We start from the raw sequence: 16,991 nt of genomic DNA on the forward strand, positions 1-16,991 counted from the left end.
AGGATACTGGAGCCTCACAGAATAAATGTGGAAGCCTTTGAGGAATGAGGAAATGAAGGTCTGAAATTAGATGGTAAATACTGAGAGGATGGAAAACAAAGTAAGGCAAATGTCACTGAATCAGGAAGCAACTTATTTTTATTTATTTATTTAGATTTTATTTGAGAGAGAACGTGAGCATAGGAGCATGGGGGAGGGGCAGAGGGAGAGGAGAATCAGACACCCCGCTGAGCAGGGAGCCAGATATGGGACGCCAAGATCCCAGGACCCCAACCAGGATCACAACCTGAGCTGAAATCAAACGCTTAGATGACTGAGCCACCCAGATGCCCCAGGAAGAAGCTTATTTTTAAAGTTTCCTGAGCAGCTACAAATAGGCCAGACTCTGTTCTAAGCATTGACAACACAGCAATGGACAAGACAGACAAGATCCTGGCTGTCCTTGAGTTGATATTTTATAAGAAATAAATGATAAAGTAAAAAGTAGTAATAATCTGAAATGGTGATGAGTTCCCCAAAGGAAGTAAAGCAAGGTGACGTGATCATGGCTGGGGCTGAGTTAGAAGAGCCTGGTGGGAGTGTCTGGGGGCAAGGTCTCAGGCAGGGAACAGTCTCCTAAGCCTGTGGGTTCAGGGACCACAACGAGGCCCAAGTGTTGCTCTAGAAAAATAAGAGGACAGTAGCAGGAAAGCAGCGCAGTGATCTCTAGAGTTAACTTAGTTTGAATTTCATTCCAAGTAAGATGAAAGCCAGTGAAGGTTACAAACTACAGAATGGCATGATCTAATTAATGCTTTAGAAAGACTGGTGTTGGGGCGCCTGGGTGGCTCAGTGGGTTAAGCCTCTGCCTTCAGCTCAGGTCATGATCCCAGGGTCCTGGGATCGAGCTCCGCATCAGGCCCTCTGCTCAGCGGGGAGCCTGCTTCCTCCTCTCTCTCTGCCTGCCTCTCTGCCTACTTGTAATTTCTGTCTGTCGGGTAAATAAATAAAATCTTAAAAAAAAAAAAATAGAAAGACTGGTGTTGATAAAAATAAACTGAAAAGGATTCGGGTAGCTGTGGGCGTGGAGAATGAACTGTAAAATGGAAAGAGTGGATGGATACCTATTGACCAAATACAAGGCTCCAGCATTAGTCAAATCATAGGTTATGATGGTTTGGACTGGGAGGGAACAATGAATTTGATGAAGAGGAGTCTGTTTGGAGTGTATTTTGAAAGTAAACAAGCAAAACTGATTAGTCTATGAATCAGGATGATAAATTTTACCATCGGCCAAAGAAGATTACAAAGGCGAAATGGTTAAAAATGAAGTTGACTTCAGTTTTGTACGTGTTAAACTTGAGGAAAAAGAGCAATATCCGAGTAGTGGTGTCCACTAAGGGCTGGAAATACAGGGCCGGCCACGAATGAAAAGTCAGAGCAACAAAATAAGCTGAGGGCCACCAATCTATAGATTATAGTCAAGACTAGAGAAGCTTGTCAAACTTAAGCTCATCCCTTTGTCCTTATAATGGGTTTTAAAATACATTTTTCTATATATTTAGCATATGCCTTTATTTTGACCAGAACTTAAGTTAATGAGGGGTTAATCAGTCTCTTAGATTCTTTCCGGAGCCTCTTATTCATTTCTCTATACTTGTGGAGGGGGGAAAGGGGAGGTGTTGCAGGATGCCTTTGCACACACATGTGTATCTTGTGCTAGAAATATAAGAGGTCCGGTAGGAAGCGAGATAATAGTTATATCAACATGGAAAACCGGAAAGTGTGAGTATTTACCAATAATGCAGTCCTATTTAGGCAAGTTCATGAAAGAAAAAAAAAAAGCTTTTTGGTTCTGGGTGCATATTATACCATTTAAGACCTCAGATCATTTATCTCTTTTTCCTCAATTTTAGTATTTCCATTCAGCTCAAAACACATTTGAATCTTTTATTCAGGTCACTTTGTACCTAATGAGGCTTAAAATATGGCTGCAGTTTCTTTAGCAAAGTTCTTCTGACTAAAAAAGAATTCATGATCTTTCTTTTGTCCTCAGTTGCTATACCTGCCTTTCCGGGACTGCCCTCGTTTTAAAGAACTAAAGGAGGAGACTCTCAAATCGACAGAATTCCAGGAGAGGTTGCATCCTTATAAGGTTAGAAAACGTGTCATTTTGTGGGGTACAGGAAAGTGAGGAGGGCCAAGACAAAGGATGAAGCCCCAGGTTCTAACAAGTGTGGGAGGAATGTGTCTGCCAGCGGCCAGTTATAGCAGTGGGTTAAAACATTTAATGAGTGTCAGTCATCACTATCTGGTCCCCTACCCTGCGTGGGGCCACAAGCCAGTAAAGAAGCCAGTCCCTTTCTGATCCTATCCCCGTGTGCCAGAAGGAACTAGATGAAAGTACATGGCTGGGTCAGAATAAATCCAAGTCTAAAATGATCTGCCTTAATGAGGCTGAGGAGCCGGGACACTGATTTCACATACAAAGGATAGTCTTTTTTATTTTATGTTTCTACTTTGCAAAATACCCCTTTTTAAGACTATGCAAAAGGTAGATATAATGCTTTGTGTATTTAAAAATAAAATTTTAAATCTCTAATACATTTACATGGTTCACAAATTTTAAAAATATAAAAAGGAATACAGTGGAAAGTCTCTTAATGACCCCACAGGTAACTGGTGGCACCATTTTCTTATATAGTCTTGCAGTTTCTTTACGCATATACAAATAAATATGAATATACTCTGGTAGTTTCCCCTTTGCTACACAAAAGGAGTATACTGTATTCACAGAGATGGACACCTTGGATTTTAACAATATACCTTAGAAATATTACTCTATCTGTACATAAAGAGTTTCCTCTTTTTTTATAACTGCATTTGAATTTGTGGATGTACCATACTTTTTTAACCAGTTTATACTGATGGACAAGTGAGTCGTTTCTAATCATTTACAGTCTATATGAGTATCTTGTGTATCTAAATAATTTCACAAGAATATTTGTGGAATGATATCCCAGAAGTAGAAATTCTGGGGAAATTTGAAATATTATCAAATTGCCCTCCAAAGAAGCTATACTAATGTCTGCCCCAGTCAACAAAGCATAGGATTGCCTGTTCCTCTACAGCCGCGCCAACAGTGTATAGACAACTTCGGGGATATTTGCCAATCTGTAGGTAAAAAAATGGTACCACTAGAAGCCTTCCCTCTAAAATCAGCAACAAGGCAAGGAAGCCCAGTATCATCACCATTAATAAAGCATTGTGCAGTAGTCTTTTTCTCTTAGGATGAGTGAGTTTAGGATATCTTTATCTAGTTAAATGCTTTTTGAATTTTCATTTGTCTTCACATTCCTTGGCCATTTAGCTTCTGGATTATTGATTTTCTGTTTTCTATTATTTTAGGAGCTTTCTCCATGTATTTTTTTTTCCTGTGACATAAATGGCATGGTTTCTATTGTCTGCCTGTTGATATTGGTTATAGTGTTTTCGCCATGTCGTCGTCTTAAGTGTGCTGATGTATTGATATATGATTTGTATATTTATAGTCATATTTAGAGAAACTTTCCTCATTCCTAGGTTTCAAAGGAATTCTATAATGTTTTATTCTAATTCCACTATATCTTCATTTTTGCGTGGATCCATTTATACTGGGGTTAGGTACAAAATTTGTATCCTGATTAAGTTTACCCCTATTAACTAATCGCCCGATCACTATTTACTGAAAAGTCCATCTCTTCCCTTTAAATATATTAAAATTCCCCCATTTATGTGGTCTGTTGCTGGAATTTTTATTCTATTCAATTATTCTTTCATTTTATTAGCCAAAACTACAATGTTGTACTTAGTAAGACTTTACACCTGCTTTAATATCTAAAAGGCTTATACCCCTCATTCTCAACTTTTCTGAGTTTTCATGGCTCTGTTTTTATTTTCTTTGTGAATTTTAGAATCAGCTTGTCTCAGTTCCAAAAACATTTTTTTCTTACTTTCTAGTGTTTTTATTGGGATCATATTGAATTTATAAATTAACTTGGAGAATTTGCAACTCTATGACATTGAGTGTTCCTTTCTAAGAACATGGTACATTTTCCTATTTGTTCTTCAAGAATTTTTTAAGGTTTTCTTCACATAGGTCTTTACATTTATCTTTAAGTTTGTTCTAAGATTAAAATATCTACAAATAACCTTGACTTACCTCTACTTTTCCAATATTTTTACCTCTGATTTCTTCTTTTTTTTTTTAAGATTTTATTTATTTATTTGACAGAGAGAGACCACAAGTAGACAGAGAGGCAGGCAGAGAGAGAGGAAGGGAAGCAGGCTCCCTGCTGAGCAGAGAGCCCGATGTGGGGCTCCATCCCTGAGATCATGACCTGAGCTGAAGGCAGAGGCTTTAACCCACTGAGCCACCCAAGTGCCCCTGATTTCTTCTTTTTTTAAAAAAAAGATTTTTATTTATTTAATTGACAGAGAGAGAGTGAGAGTACAAGTAGGGGGAGTGGCAGAAGGAGAGGGAAAAGCAGGCTCCTGGCTGAGCAGAGAGCCTGATGTGGGGCTCCATCCCAGGACCCTGAGATCATGACCTGAGCCGAAGGTAGATGCTTAACCAACTGAGCCACCCAGGTGCCCCCTACCTCTGATTTCTTTTGTGTCTTTGCCCTGGCCAGTACTTAAAGTACAGTAGGACATAAGAGCATTGACTGTGAGCATCCTCATTTTTTATTTTAGAAGTGTTTTTCTATTAAGCATGCTGGCTTTAGGACCAAATAGAGATATTTGTACCAAATTAAGGAACTAACCATCCTTCCTATTTTATTGATTGTTTTGACCAATACTTGTGTTTAACTTTTTGAAAAATTCAGCCCACAAAGGGCTCCATGATCAGCAGGGAGTCTCCTTCTCTCTCCCTCTCCCTCTGCCCCCTCTGCACCATCCCCCCACCATGCCCATGAACGGTCTCCCTCTCTCTCAAATAAATAAATAAATCATATATGTGTGTGTGTGTGTGTGTGTGTGTGTGTGTGTGTGTGTGTGTGTGTGTTATCAAGTTATTTTTCTCCTTGGATCAATTACTAAGATGAATTATATTCTTAGATTTGCTCTAATGAGCCATCTTTACATGTCTAGGCTCAAGCCCCTTTCTTCGGATATCGAATTATTTGTTAATATTTTACTCAGAGCTTTTGCATTCATATTCAAAGTACCATTGGACTACAGTTTTCTTTCCTGGCCAGTCTTTTTGTCAATGTCAGTGTTGCACTTAGTTCTTAAAAATGTTTTGGAAGTTTTCTTTTTTTTTCCTTTCTCTACACTCTATAACAGTTAAAATAAGCATTGGAATAACTTGCTCCTGAAAGTCTTGGTAGAATTTCTCTGTAAAGTCATCTGGCCCTGGAGTTTTTGTTTCATTTGGCTTGGCTTGGGGATGGGGGAGGAGATCTTTAGTATATTTATTTTATGGATATCTGTTTGGGTTAATATTGGCAAATTATATTTTCTTAGCAAATGTACCCACCAAATAATACCTCCCACAAGGATTCCCAGAAATTGCTGCCAAAGTCACCAGGCAGATAGCTGAGTAGTGGGTCTCGTGACCATGACAATCCAAGAATAATACAGTAGAGAAATGTTTACATCCCACCCAAATTTCAAATTTATAGCCAAATAGCGGGTCCAGTTTCTGTGGTATATTCCTGAGGTGCTCTGGCCTAAGAAATGCTTTCCTTTCTCACCTTGACTTGTCATTTTTATGTGAGTTCTACTTCACCTACTTCCCCAAAAATTTTGAGGGAGTACACTTGGCCTGATTCCGGGACAACCCAGGAACACGTGGCAGTAAGCCAGCATGCACCCATACTTTTAATGTAATCATGAGATGCTCAGTTAGTGTTCATGAAATTGTTTGGGTTCATATTACCACAGCCGATGTTCCTGGTGCACGTTTATGTGAAGAACAGTGTTTTCAGTGGGGGCAGATTTGCCCCAAAGGGAACCTTGGCAATGTTTGGAGACTCTTCGGTTGTCCCAACTGAGGGATTAGGGATGATGGTAACCATCTGGTTGGTGAGAGGCCAGGCAGACAGCCAAACACCCTACAAAGCCAGGGCACCCTCCACAACAGCCAAATAGCCGTAATGCTGAGACTGACTGACTCTAATGCAGAAATGTTTTCTCTGTCCATGTGTGTTTCAGGATTTTATAGAAACCCTGCCAACATTTACAGGATACCATACCCAGGACCTTTTTGGAATGTGGACTAAAGTCTACGACCCTTTATTTTGTGAGGTAAAAGAAAAAATATCAAAGATTAACTTGCAGTCTGATTTTTTTACTTATTCCTATTTTGAAACAGATAAATACACTTTCTTACACTTTTTGGCAGATATATTATGCTTCCTTTGACATTGAAACATAATTCAAGACTTCTTTATATTAAATTGAAAACTCTAACTTTTTCTCTCCATTTATGTTTTCACCCTTTAGAAAACTGCAGGCAAAATTGCTTTTCTTTTGTCTTGCCATTTACTTATTTTTCAGTCCCTCAGGAATGCTGGGCTCCTGTCACGGATTTTAATGAAAAAAGCAATATTATTATAAGACAGAGAAAAAAAAAAAGTACCTGATTTCTGGATATAAAAATAAGCAAGACAACTTTAAGCCAGGCTATTGAAATTGATTTGTTGGGAATCTCTTCCTTGCTGTACCTGCATATGAAATACTACATCAATTACCGTTGGGGTTTTTAAGGCTACTTGGTATTTTTCACTCACTATGCACCATCTACTGGCCTAAAAGGGTACTCCATAATCCTGTTTTTCCCACCGGGTTTACTGAATCCTGGGGCAAAATTCTGACTACCCATAGGACTGATAACCACCTGTGATCTTGAGATCATCGTGAGGGCCCGGGAACCAGCAACTACCTTCATGGTTCCGTGTCAGTAACAAATGACACCGTTTGCCCCCTCCACAACAGAGTTTATGGACCTTCACATGACCTTCCTGATAGTTTCACTATATCATTAGCATCTGTTTCAAGGAAGGTTTACTAGCCTTATCAAAGACTCTTCAGGGGCGCCTGGGTGGCTAGTCAGTTAAGCATCTGATGCTTGGTTTAGGCTCAGGTCATGATCTCAGGGTCATGAGACAGAGCCCTATGTCCGGCTCTGTCCTGGGTATAGAGCCTGCTTAGGATTCTTTCTCTTCCTCTGCTCCTCCCCACCCCAAATAAACAAATAAATCTTTAAAAAAAAAAAAAAAAAGACTCTTCAGTGGACATAAGAGCCCACATTTTGGCTTAAGTCTTGATTTTTTTTCTTCCTTACTACAGGTTGATCTGAGCTGTTCTGTGATGTGGCCATGGTGCTTGATTTCCTCTTCACTTCTCTCCCACTTCTTTCCTCACTAGACACTCCACTTTCATTTCTTTCAAGTACTCTCTCTCTCTCAATCCTACCTTTGAATGTGGGAGATTCTTAATGAACTTTTCATAGCAAGTAATAAATATTGGCAGGAAGTCTACACCAGCTCTGCTATCCATCTTATTCATCCATTTAATACATATTCACCAAAAGCCTACTGTGTGTATGGTTCACGTTCCCCAGGAGTGAGTAAACTGAAAGCTGATGGGAGTAGAGGGTCTGGTACTGAAGGCTCCAGAAATATACTGCCTCTCCCAGCTGTCCTCTCAGGTTTGACAGAAATATCATCTAACACTGTCAGTGTTACGTTCCCCACAGGTTCATAGATTTCTAAACCTTTCATAAAGGAATGAGGTATATTCTTGCCCTACCTTACCCTTACTCTGCAAAATAGAAATCCTCCTTTGGACCCAGAGTTCAGCCAAAACCTATGGAATTCATAGGAGGGAGCAAATCAGTCTCTGTGAATTTCCCTTCTGAAAATCAATACCACTACATACGGCAAAGTAAAGTTTTCCTTGAGAGAAATGGCTGGTTAAGAAAGGCTAGACCCAGCAGTTCTTACGGGGCAAAGAGGACAAAAGAGCCAACAAATAAAAATACACATTTTCTTCCCTTTTTCTTTGCTACAGAGTATTCACAACTTCACTCTACCCTCGTGGGCCACAGAGGACACCATGATTAAGTTGAAAGAATTATCAGAATTATCTATCCTGTCCATGTATGGAATTCACAAGCAGAAAGAGAAATCTAGACTGCAGGGGGGTAAGTATATAAAAAAGTGAAAGGACTATACTAGATCTGTGGTTGAGTGATTGGGGTCTGAGTGCTGTCCCACCAGTAATCCGCTATGTGACCTTGGACTAGTCACTTTATCACTCCTGCACTAGTTTCCGTTCTGCAAAATGGGGATAATAATGATACCTCCTCACAGGTAGTAAGGATTAAAATAAATGTATATATTCAAAAAGTTTGGGACAAACAGTACCTGGTACTTAATACACTGTCACTAAACACTATGTGTTTTTATAGTCATTAATATTGCCCAATCTGAGCCTTGGTTTTCCCATCTGGAAATGAAAGCTTTGCCCTAAAGCTAAATGGTACTTTCATGCTTTCCAAATCAAACAATGAAAGATTTTGTATCTAAGCCCATGAAAAGCAATTGTGTCTGGTGGCCTATAGGATGAATTTTTCAAGTGGGAAGTATGATAAAAAAGGGGCCTGTTTTCCTGAGGTCCTTGATGGTAGCCATTGCTAAAGTTAATAAGACCTATTTTCCAGACTAATTATGTTACATAGATTAATTGACATTAATTGCAATTGACAAATTAATGACACAGCTTAAATTTTTCCATTGACGTTGAAAGGCATTTACTTCTCAGTGATGCCTCCTTTCAGCTGTATTTGGCCTTTCCTAGCATAGAACATCCTATCAGAATGAAAGTAGACCTAGGCAAAAGGCTGCCAAGCCTTTATAATCAGGATAGCTGGGTGGAAGAAAGAAGGTAGAGCCAGGACAGTAAGAGATGCTGATGCCTTGAGGTCGGTTGGGCGGCAGGCCAAGACACCAAAGGTGGCATCAGACATAGGTGTAACTAGACCTTAAAAGTGAGGAGGGAGAGCAAGAGAAGGTCCATTATGTCAGGTTAACAGTGAAGAAATTCTAAGCCACAGGAGGTGTTCTAGACAGTTTGAGAAAAACAGAGCAATCCCATCAAGACTCCAACCATCGCCAGATCCTATTCACTGTGGGGCCACATCCAGTTTAGCAGGGCCCCAGGAGAAGACTTAGAGTCAAGGCATCTTGGCTGTTGGACCAACTGGGCAGGTGTTCAGTCAGGACTATGTGTAGGGACCTGGCCCAGGCAGCAGCCCTGTCTGATGTGCAAACAAGGAAGGAGGCAAAGGGTGGCTGTTGGGCCCCATTGGCTCCATATATACCAGGTCTTACTCCTGAACCCCCAGTACCACCCCTGGTACCACCCAATCCCAAGTCACATCAATGGTGGAGACAGGGCTCTTGATTGAGTTCCCCCAACTAGTCACAATGGGCTGAGGTGTTCAGCCCCTCACTATTCGACATGCAGGCCAGGGGGCAGCAGCAGCAACTGCATCAGCAAGCCTCTGGTTGGAAATGCAGGATCCTCAGGCTCCACCCCAGACCGGAGGGATCAGAATCTGCCTTCTCCCGAAATCCCTAGGCACCTCACGAAACATGAAAATTCAGAAGCACTTCTCTCAATGCAAGAAATGCTGAAGACATGGGCAGGGGAAGCCAGACAGAAACCGAGAATAGCCTAATAATAGATGCAGGCGTCTGTATAGGGAGAAAAACTGGGCGTTTTCCTCACACTTTGTTCACGTTTCTTCTTGTTTTCCTTTGACTACTAGACATGGCATTTCAGGGAGGTCACTTCCTGGCTCAATTCGGGTTTCCCCTCTGATGAGTGTATTAAACTAGATCCTGTCTGTTTAGAGTCCTTCCCTCAGGTGTTCTTTTGGTTTCGGACTTCAAAGGCTGGTATTGGTGTGAACACACCTGTCCTGTTCTCTGGAGAAGTCCAGGCTATTGACTGGCCAGGAAATCGTTTCCTGAGTGATTCCTGCCAAAACCCGAGTTCGGCCTATTGTTTGGATCTGGCTAGGCAAGGGAGATTTGTCAGCTGCGTGCTTGTTGGATGATGAGGCGGCTAAACACAATCCTACAGAGAAAACATGTATTGTCTGGGTGACACAGAGTCACACAGGAACATCAGGACTTTGACTGGCATCTTCCCATCTTTGTCGAAACTTTTGTTCCATCAGTTGGTTTTAGGGATGCCACAATTTGGTACTCTGTACTCCTCTACCCACCTTCTTCTACACACACACACACACACACACACACACACACCACAAAAATTCCTACGATTCGTGTAGGAATTTTGAATATATGGCTGGTCCTATCTGTATTAAGACAAACATCTCCTCGCTCCGTGCTGCAGGTTGGTGTACGCTAAAGCCTGCAAGCCAAATCCAGCCTCTGCCTATTTTTTATAAGTAAAATGTGACTGAAACTCAGCCATACTCATTAGGTAGTGCTATGGCTGTTTTGGGGCTTCCCCCTGAAAGGGAAGAGTTATGGCCAACCGTAGGGTCTCAGAACCTAAAACATTGACTGTGTGGTCCTTCACAGAAAGTGTGCCAGCCCCTGCTGTAGCTCAAGAGTGTGGGAAGGGAAGTTTGTGTCTTCCACTCAGTGATACTTCGTCGAGTGTAGCAGTCACCAGATGATGCAACTGGGAACTCAGAAGTTAGCCTGTGCTACAGGGTAGCCTAAGGATTAAAAGATGCTGGGTTCAGAGAAGTTCAGCCCCTCTGTGCACATGGTGTGGAATCTTGAACAAGTTGCTGAATGTCTCTGATCCTCAGTGTCCCCTCCCATGAACACAATCATTGGCATGCCAGAGCCTGGGGGAAACTGTGGTAGTTACCCCCAGGTTCTTCTGGGGCGAGATGGACCATCACCCCAGAACCAAGAGCTGGTATCATATCCCATTATTGACACCGATGGCTGCTGCAGAGGCACCTGCCAAAGTCAGGTTGCTGATAGGTGATGGTATTGTCCCTAAAGGATGCTGAGAAAGCCACCTTCTCTGAAGCAGAGCGATACAGACTTGTTGGAGATATGGCTTCCTGCTTCTTCCATTCCTAGTCGGGGGGTGTCCAGAATCTACAGAGAGAGCAGACTGCCTCCCTTCCTAATTAGCCCTTTATGGTGCCTCTTGGTAGACAGATGAATAAACAGTCTCTTTGTACTATTTTATGAGCTTTTTGAGGGCAGGCATCTGATTCACCTAGCATAGCATCTGACCTGTGGTAGCTGCTCAGTGTGTTGGCTGAGTGGACCACAGAGTCTGGAATGACAGTCTGTTAACATCAACGCCCTGCTCTTTACAGAAACAAACCCGTCATTCTGGAGCCAGGAGAGTACACATGTAGTAAAGAAACCACCCAGGGGGGTGGGGGAGGGGTGGCACAGTGGGTTGAGTTCAGCTCTTGGTTTTGGCTTGTGATCTCCGGGTCATGGGATTGAGCCCCACATCCGGCTCCACATTCAGGGTGGAGTCTGTTTCAGACTCTCTCTCTCTCTCTCCCTCTTCCTCTGCCCCTCCTTCCTGTGCTCTCTCTCTCTCTCTCTCTCTCTCAAATAAATTAACAAATCTTTATGAAACACCAGAGATATAAGGAGTCTTCCAGTGATGGTTGTGGAAATCCCTGGGGCACCATGTCCTCAAGCCAGGACCTAGCACCCCAAGATACCCCTCAGCCTTCAGTGTCTGCAAAGAGGATGGAGACTCAGAGTGGTGTTCCTGGTGAGGAACAACAAATATGAGGGCGAGAACTCTCTTCTAGGGAGCCCTCAGATGGAAGATGCTGGCTGCCCTCAAATAGTAATCCCCGGGGTCACCTGGAGAAATGGTCCACAGAAAATATTCCGTGACCTGTACAGACATCCAGAGAGCTGCTTTCTCCCATGGCCTCCCACAGGTTTGACTACCTCAGAGTAGTCAAAGAGGGATGCCAGGTGCACAGAGTTGTGCAAGAGGGATGAAGACAAAGTAGATAGATTGTCTACAAAATAAATGCCAAGCTGTCATTTCAGGGCTGCCCTAGAGAAAAGCTCCAGCTAGCAACTGTCTGAAAAATGCCATTTGTAATTCCTTCCAAGTTCCTCAACCTCCTTTCTCAAGTTTGGACAAAATCTGGGGATAGTAAGGTCCTCCTGTGCGAATCCAACTCTCCTTGCCCAGCCTGCATATGAGTCACTGTATGTTGCTGGGCCTTAGTTTTCTCACTATGAATGGGGAACAGAAGTCAGAATTCAGTAAAATAACATAAAGCACACAGTAGGTGCTCAACCAGAGTTCTTTCTTTTCCTCTCTTAAGTCCTGAGACTCATGGTAGGGAGAATCGTGAAGTAGGAATTAACAAAATGTTTAAGCCCATGTTTGGTTCAGCTCTTTTGTTGGTCTGTCTTTTTGAAGGTGTCCTGGTCCGTGAGATCCTCAAACACATGAAGAGTGCAACTCAGCCATCGAACCACAGAAAACTCATCATGTATTCCGCAGTAAGTGTTTTCACCTCCACTCAATAGCCATCTGTTCAGGCAGTAATCTCTTTAAGGAGGGAGCCTCATTTTCTTCATCGTCACCTCCCTTTTGCCCAATAGATGGTAGACATTTTAGATATTGATTCTTCAGCTCTCCTAAATATGTGTCTATATGACCACCTGCGTGGTTCGCATTTTAAAATTTTTTTTAATTTTAATTTCAAAATTTGATACATAATTCTGGCCCTTGAGGAGTTTACAATCCAGGACTGACAAAAAGACATAAACACCCTACAAAGCAGTATAGAAATGCAGTGCAAGCAAGTGCCTTGGTGGCATGGAGAAGGGAAGCATCCCTTCTGTTCCAAACTAAAAGCAGAGCAGGAACGGGATGCGGTGATGAATGGGATGTCGGCGGGGAGTAAGGATGTGGAGGGAAAACCACAGGTGAAGGCTATGTTTCAAGCCTCCAGGACTGGAAGGAGGGTGGAGCCATTAACAGAGGTGCTCTTGGGCCGGGGGGATGTAGCAATTTAGACAGCTGGGTTTGAAATGCCAGGGGGCGCCCAAATAGAAACTCCAAGAGACAAAGGGACTAGAAGAGAGAAGGGGGGAAGAGAGCTGCAACATGAAGTTAGAGCTACATTGGATGCAGAAAGAAGACTTCAGTCTTAGGAGCAGGAGCCAGGGAAAGAGGCACTGATCAGGGAGTTGGGGCGGGGAGGTGGGGAATTCAAGGGGTGCATTGAGCACTGAGATGGCTGTCCATGGAGTCTGCAATGAGTCCTGCAATCAGGACACATAGTATGGGAATTCAGCTTCCCACCTACTTCTTTATGACAGAGGATTTCTCAGATGTGATTTGGCTGGAGAAAGCCACGTTTTCATTCTGCAGGAAGATGGAAGAAGTGACTCCAGATACGGGGAAGTCTGTTTATCATCAAAGGTTCTGAGTGGTGTAAGACAAAAGCTCATGGATTGAACAGAATGTAGTCCTTCCTGGAGAGGGGCTTCCTGAAACCAGTCCGTTCTGCCAGTTTCTTTAGTTTCTCATCTGGTTTCCTGTTCTAATTGGTGTGACTTCTTGCAAGTTATAATTCCATAACTAGTTCCTTGTCCAGGAAATCAGTTCTAAGCCCTTTTTAATATGTGTACACTGCCATATAGTTTAGGCACCCAAATGTTATGCCCATTTTGTAGATACAGATGCTAAGGACTTTCAAAGATTATTAAGTTAATTAGTGGCAAAACTGGGACTGAAAACCAGCCCCCTGTGCCCTCCAGCCACTCGGGGATAAACAATTAACAATTACTTTTGAGCTATGCTCTCTATTTCCTTACATTTTGACCTCTCTAACATTTATAACCTTATATATTCTTCCCCAGCTTTACTTTTTTTAAGACTTTTTAAATTCATTTATTTGAGAGAGAGAGCACAAGCAGGAGGAGAGGCCGAGGGAGAAGCAGATTACCCACTGAGCAGGGAGCCTGACATGGGATTCAATCCCAGGACCCTGAGATCATGACCTGAGCTAAAGGCAGACACTTAAACAACCGAGCCACCCAGGCATCCCTCTTCTCCAACTTTAAAATCAGATTATTCTAATCTGTAGAAGAAATATAATCTAGCACTAATATGTTCCAAAATGTTTTAAAATTTAATGAAACAAGCTAGAACCGGGATGTTCCACTGGGGAAAAGCATGGTACAAAACCTGAACACCAGACTCAAGTTTACTTTCTTCCATTTTGGGGTTATATGACATCAAGCAAGTTACTTAATTTATCTGGGCCTTTTTTTTTTTTTAAGATTTCATTTATTTATTTAATAGAGAAAGGGATAGAGAGGGAACACAAGCAGGGGGAGTGGTGGAGAGAGAAGCAGGCCCCCTGCTGAGCAGGGAGCCTGATGCGGGGCTCAATCCCAGGACCCTGGGATCATGACCTGAGCCCAAGGCAGATGCTAACGACTGAGCCACCTAGGTGCCCCCTGTTTGTTCATCTTTTTAATGGGAATGTACTGCCTAGCACACAACAGATGCTCCACCAAAATTAGCCCTTCCCCTCTCTACCATGGGGGTATGACAAATTTAAGTGATTCAGAAACCATCATGGTTCTCTACAAGTGCTTAGTACCACCTGTGGAATGTACATCTGAACCAAAGGTAAAGATGGAAAATGATTTGCTTCAAATTCCCACAGCATGACACTACCGTGAGTGGCCTACAGATGGCACTAGATGTTTACAATGGAATCCTTCCTCCCTATGCTTCATGCCACATAATGGAATTGTATCTTGAGAAGGGGTAAGTATCTAAGAGGTGCTTTTCACACTTAATACCACTGGACCCCAGGGGTTTTATTATTATTATTATTATTATTATTATTATTATTATTATTGTATTGTATTAAAAATTTTCTTAAAATATTTAATTTTCAATTAAGTACGTAAAAAATTTAACTACCTAAAAAAATGTATACTATGCAAAATAATTCCCTAAGTTAAAAATATTGCTATTTTTCCACTTTCAAATTTCATGAAACAATTTTATCCAAACTCTTTGTATGCATCTTAACTTGTGTCTTCATCAGTAGAGCCAATTTTGAGTCCCCTAAAACTGTTTTACAGATATATTAACAGGGGCGTCTGGGTGGTTCAGTCCATCAAACGTCTGCCTTAGCTCAGGTCATGATCCCAGGGTCCTAGAATTGACCCCCACAACTGGCTTTTGCTCAGCACGAAACTGCTTCTCCCTCTCCTCCCCGCTTGTGCTCTGTCTCTTGCAATCTCTGTCACTGTCTCTTTCTCTCAAATAAATAAATAAAATCTTTTTTTAAAAACAGATATATTAACTAATAAGGGTAATTTTGGCTACTGTACAAATGAACCTCAGATTCTCAGAGGCCTATCCCAATGGACATTTCTTTCTCACTCATCTAATGCTCCAACAGTGATGTCCGTGGTTGGTTGCAGCACCTGGGTGGCTCAGTCAGTTAAGTATCAACTCTTGATTTTGGCTGAGGTCATGATCTCAGGGTCATGATCTTAGAGTCATGACATCAAGCCACACCTCAAACTTAGCACTGGGCATGGAGACTGCTTAAGATTCTCTTTTCCTTTCCTCCTCCCCCTCTCCCCCTAAAAAAAGAAAGAGAGAGAGAGAGATGACCCGACCCATTAGGAGGTGACTCAATCATACTGTGATTTGGGGACCCAGGGCTCTATCTTTTTAGGACCTATAGTAAGGCCATAACTCCCATAGGTACACTAGTGATTCCTCTTTGATGGATTTGGGCAAAGTAAATTGAAAGGGTCCACCATTTTAAATGCCATTAAGAACTTTCATGATTCAGGAGAAGATGTCAAAATATCAACATTAACAGAAGTTTGGAGGAAGTTGATTCCAAAGCCCTCACAGATGACTTAGAGGGATTTAAGACTTCAATGCAGGGGCACCTGGGTGGCTCAGTGGGTTAAAGCCTCTGCCTTCGGCTCAGGTCATGATCCCGGGGTCCTGGGATCGAGCCCCACATAGGGCTCTCTGCTAGGCGGGGAGCCTGCTTCCCTTCCTCTCTCTCTGCCTACTTGTGATCTCTCTCTCTCTCTCTGTCAAATAAAATAAAACAAAATCTTAAAAAAAAAAAAACTTAAAAAAAAAAAAAGACTTCAATGCATATGTGGTAGAAACAGCGAGAGAACTAGAATTAGAGGCAGAGCCTGAAGATGGGACTGGACTGCTGCAATCTCATGACCAAACTAACGGGTGAGGAGTTGCTTCTTACGGATGGGCAAAGAGGGTGGTTTCTTGAGATGGAAACTATGCCTGCTGAAGATGCTGGGAACATTGTTGAAATGACAAAGGATTGAGAATATCACATAAACTCAGTTGATGAAGCAGCAGCAGGGTTTGAGGGCAAGGACTCTAATTTTGAAAGAAGTTCTACTGTGGGTAAAATGCTCACAAACAGTATCACATGCTGCAGAGAGATGGTTGGTGAAAGGAAGGGTCAATCAATGTGGCAGACTTCACTGTTGCCTTATTTTAAGAAATTGCCCCAGTTACCCCAGCCTTTGGCAACCACCACCCTACTGTCAGAGGCCATCAACACTGAGGCAAGACCCTCTACCAGCAAGAAGATTACAACTCGCTGCAAGCTCAGAAGATGGTTAGCATTTTTTTTTAGCAATAAAGTATTCTTAATTAACTTATACACATTTTTTAGGTATAATGCTATTGCACACTTAATACACTACCGTGTAGTATAAACATAACTTTTGTATGCACTGGGAAACCAGATAATTGATTTGATTCACTGTATGATAATATTTGCTTTATTGTGGTGGTCTGAAACCAAACCCACAGCATCTCCAAGGAATGCGTCTAGTTGCTTGGTCTCACCTACATGCAAAGGAGTCTGGGAAATGTAGTCCCTTTTCAGCCGTAACTCTAGTATGTGAAAAGAGATTCATGAACTTTGATCAACTATTAGT

The 16,991-nt window shown here is 42.0% G+C and overlaps 1 protein-coding gene across 1 annotated transcript in view; it reads left to right on the forward strand.

The window, feature by feature from the left end:
• Positions 1–16,991, forward strand: part of LOC111155122 (acid phosphatase, prostate) — a 63,391-nt gene that overhangs the window by 15,550 nt on the left and 30,850 nt on the right. The window contains exons 5-9 of the mRNA XM_022515187.1: positions 2,036–2,134; positions 6,178–6,270; positions 8,038–8,170; positions 12,436–12,518; positions 14,702–14,805. Of these exons, the coding sequence (XP_022370895.1) occupies positions 2,036–2,134; positions 6,178–6,270; positions 8,038–8,170; positions 12,436–12,518; positions 14,702–14,805 (512 nt within the window). The remainder of the gene's footprint in view (positions 1–2,035; positions 2,135–6,177; positions 6,271–8,037; positions 8,171–12,435; positions 12,519–14,701; positions 14,806–16,991) is intronic.

The sequence above is a fragment of the Enhydra lutris genome, unplaced genomic scaffold (assembly GCF_002288905.1).
Source record: "Enhydra lutris kenyoni isolate GAN:26980312 unplaced genomic scaffold, ASM228890v2 scaffoldscaffold39, whole genome shotgun sequence".
Lineage (NCBI taxonomy): Eukaryota > Metazoa > Chordata > Mammalia > Carnivora > Mustelidae > Enhydra > Enhydra lutris.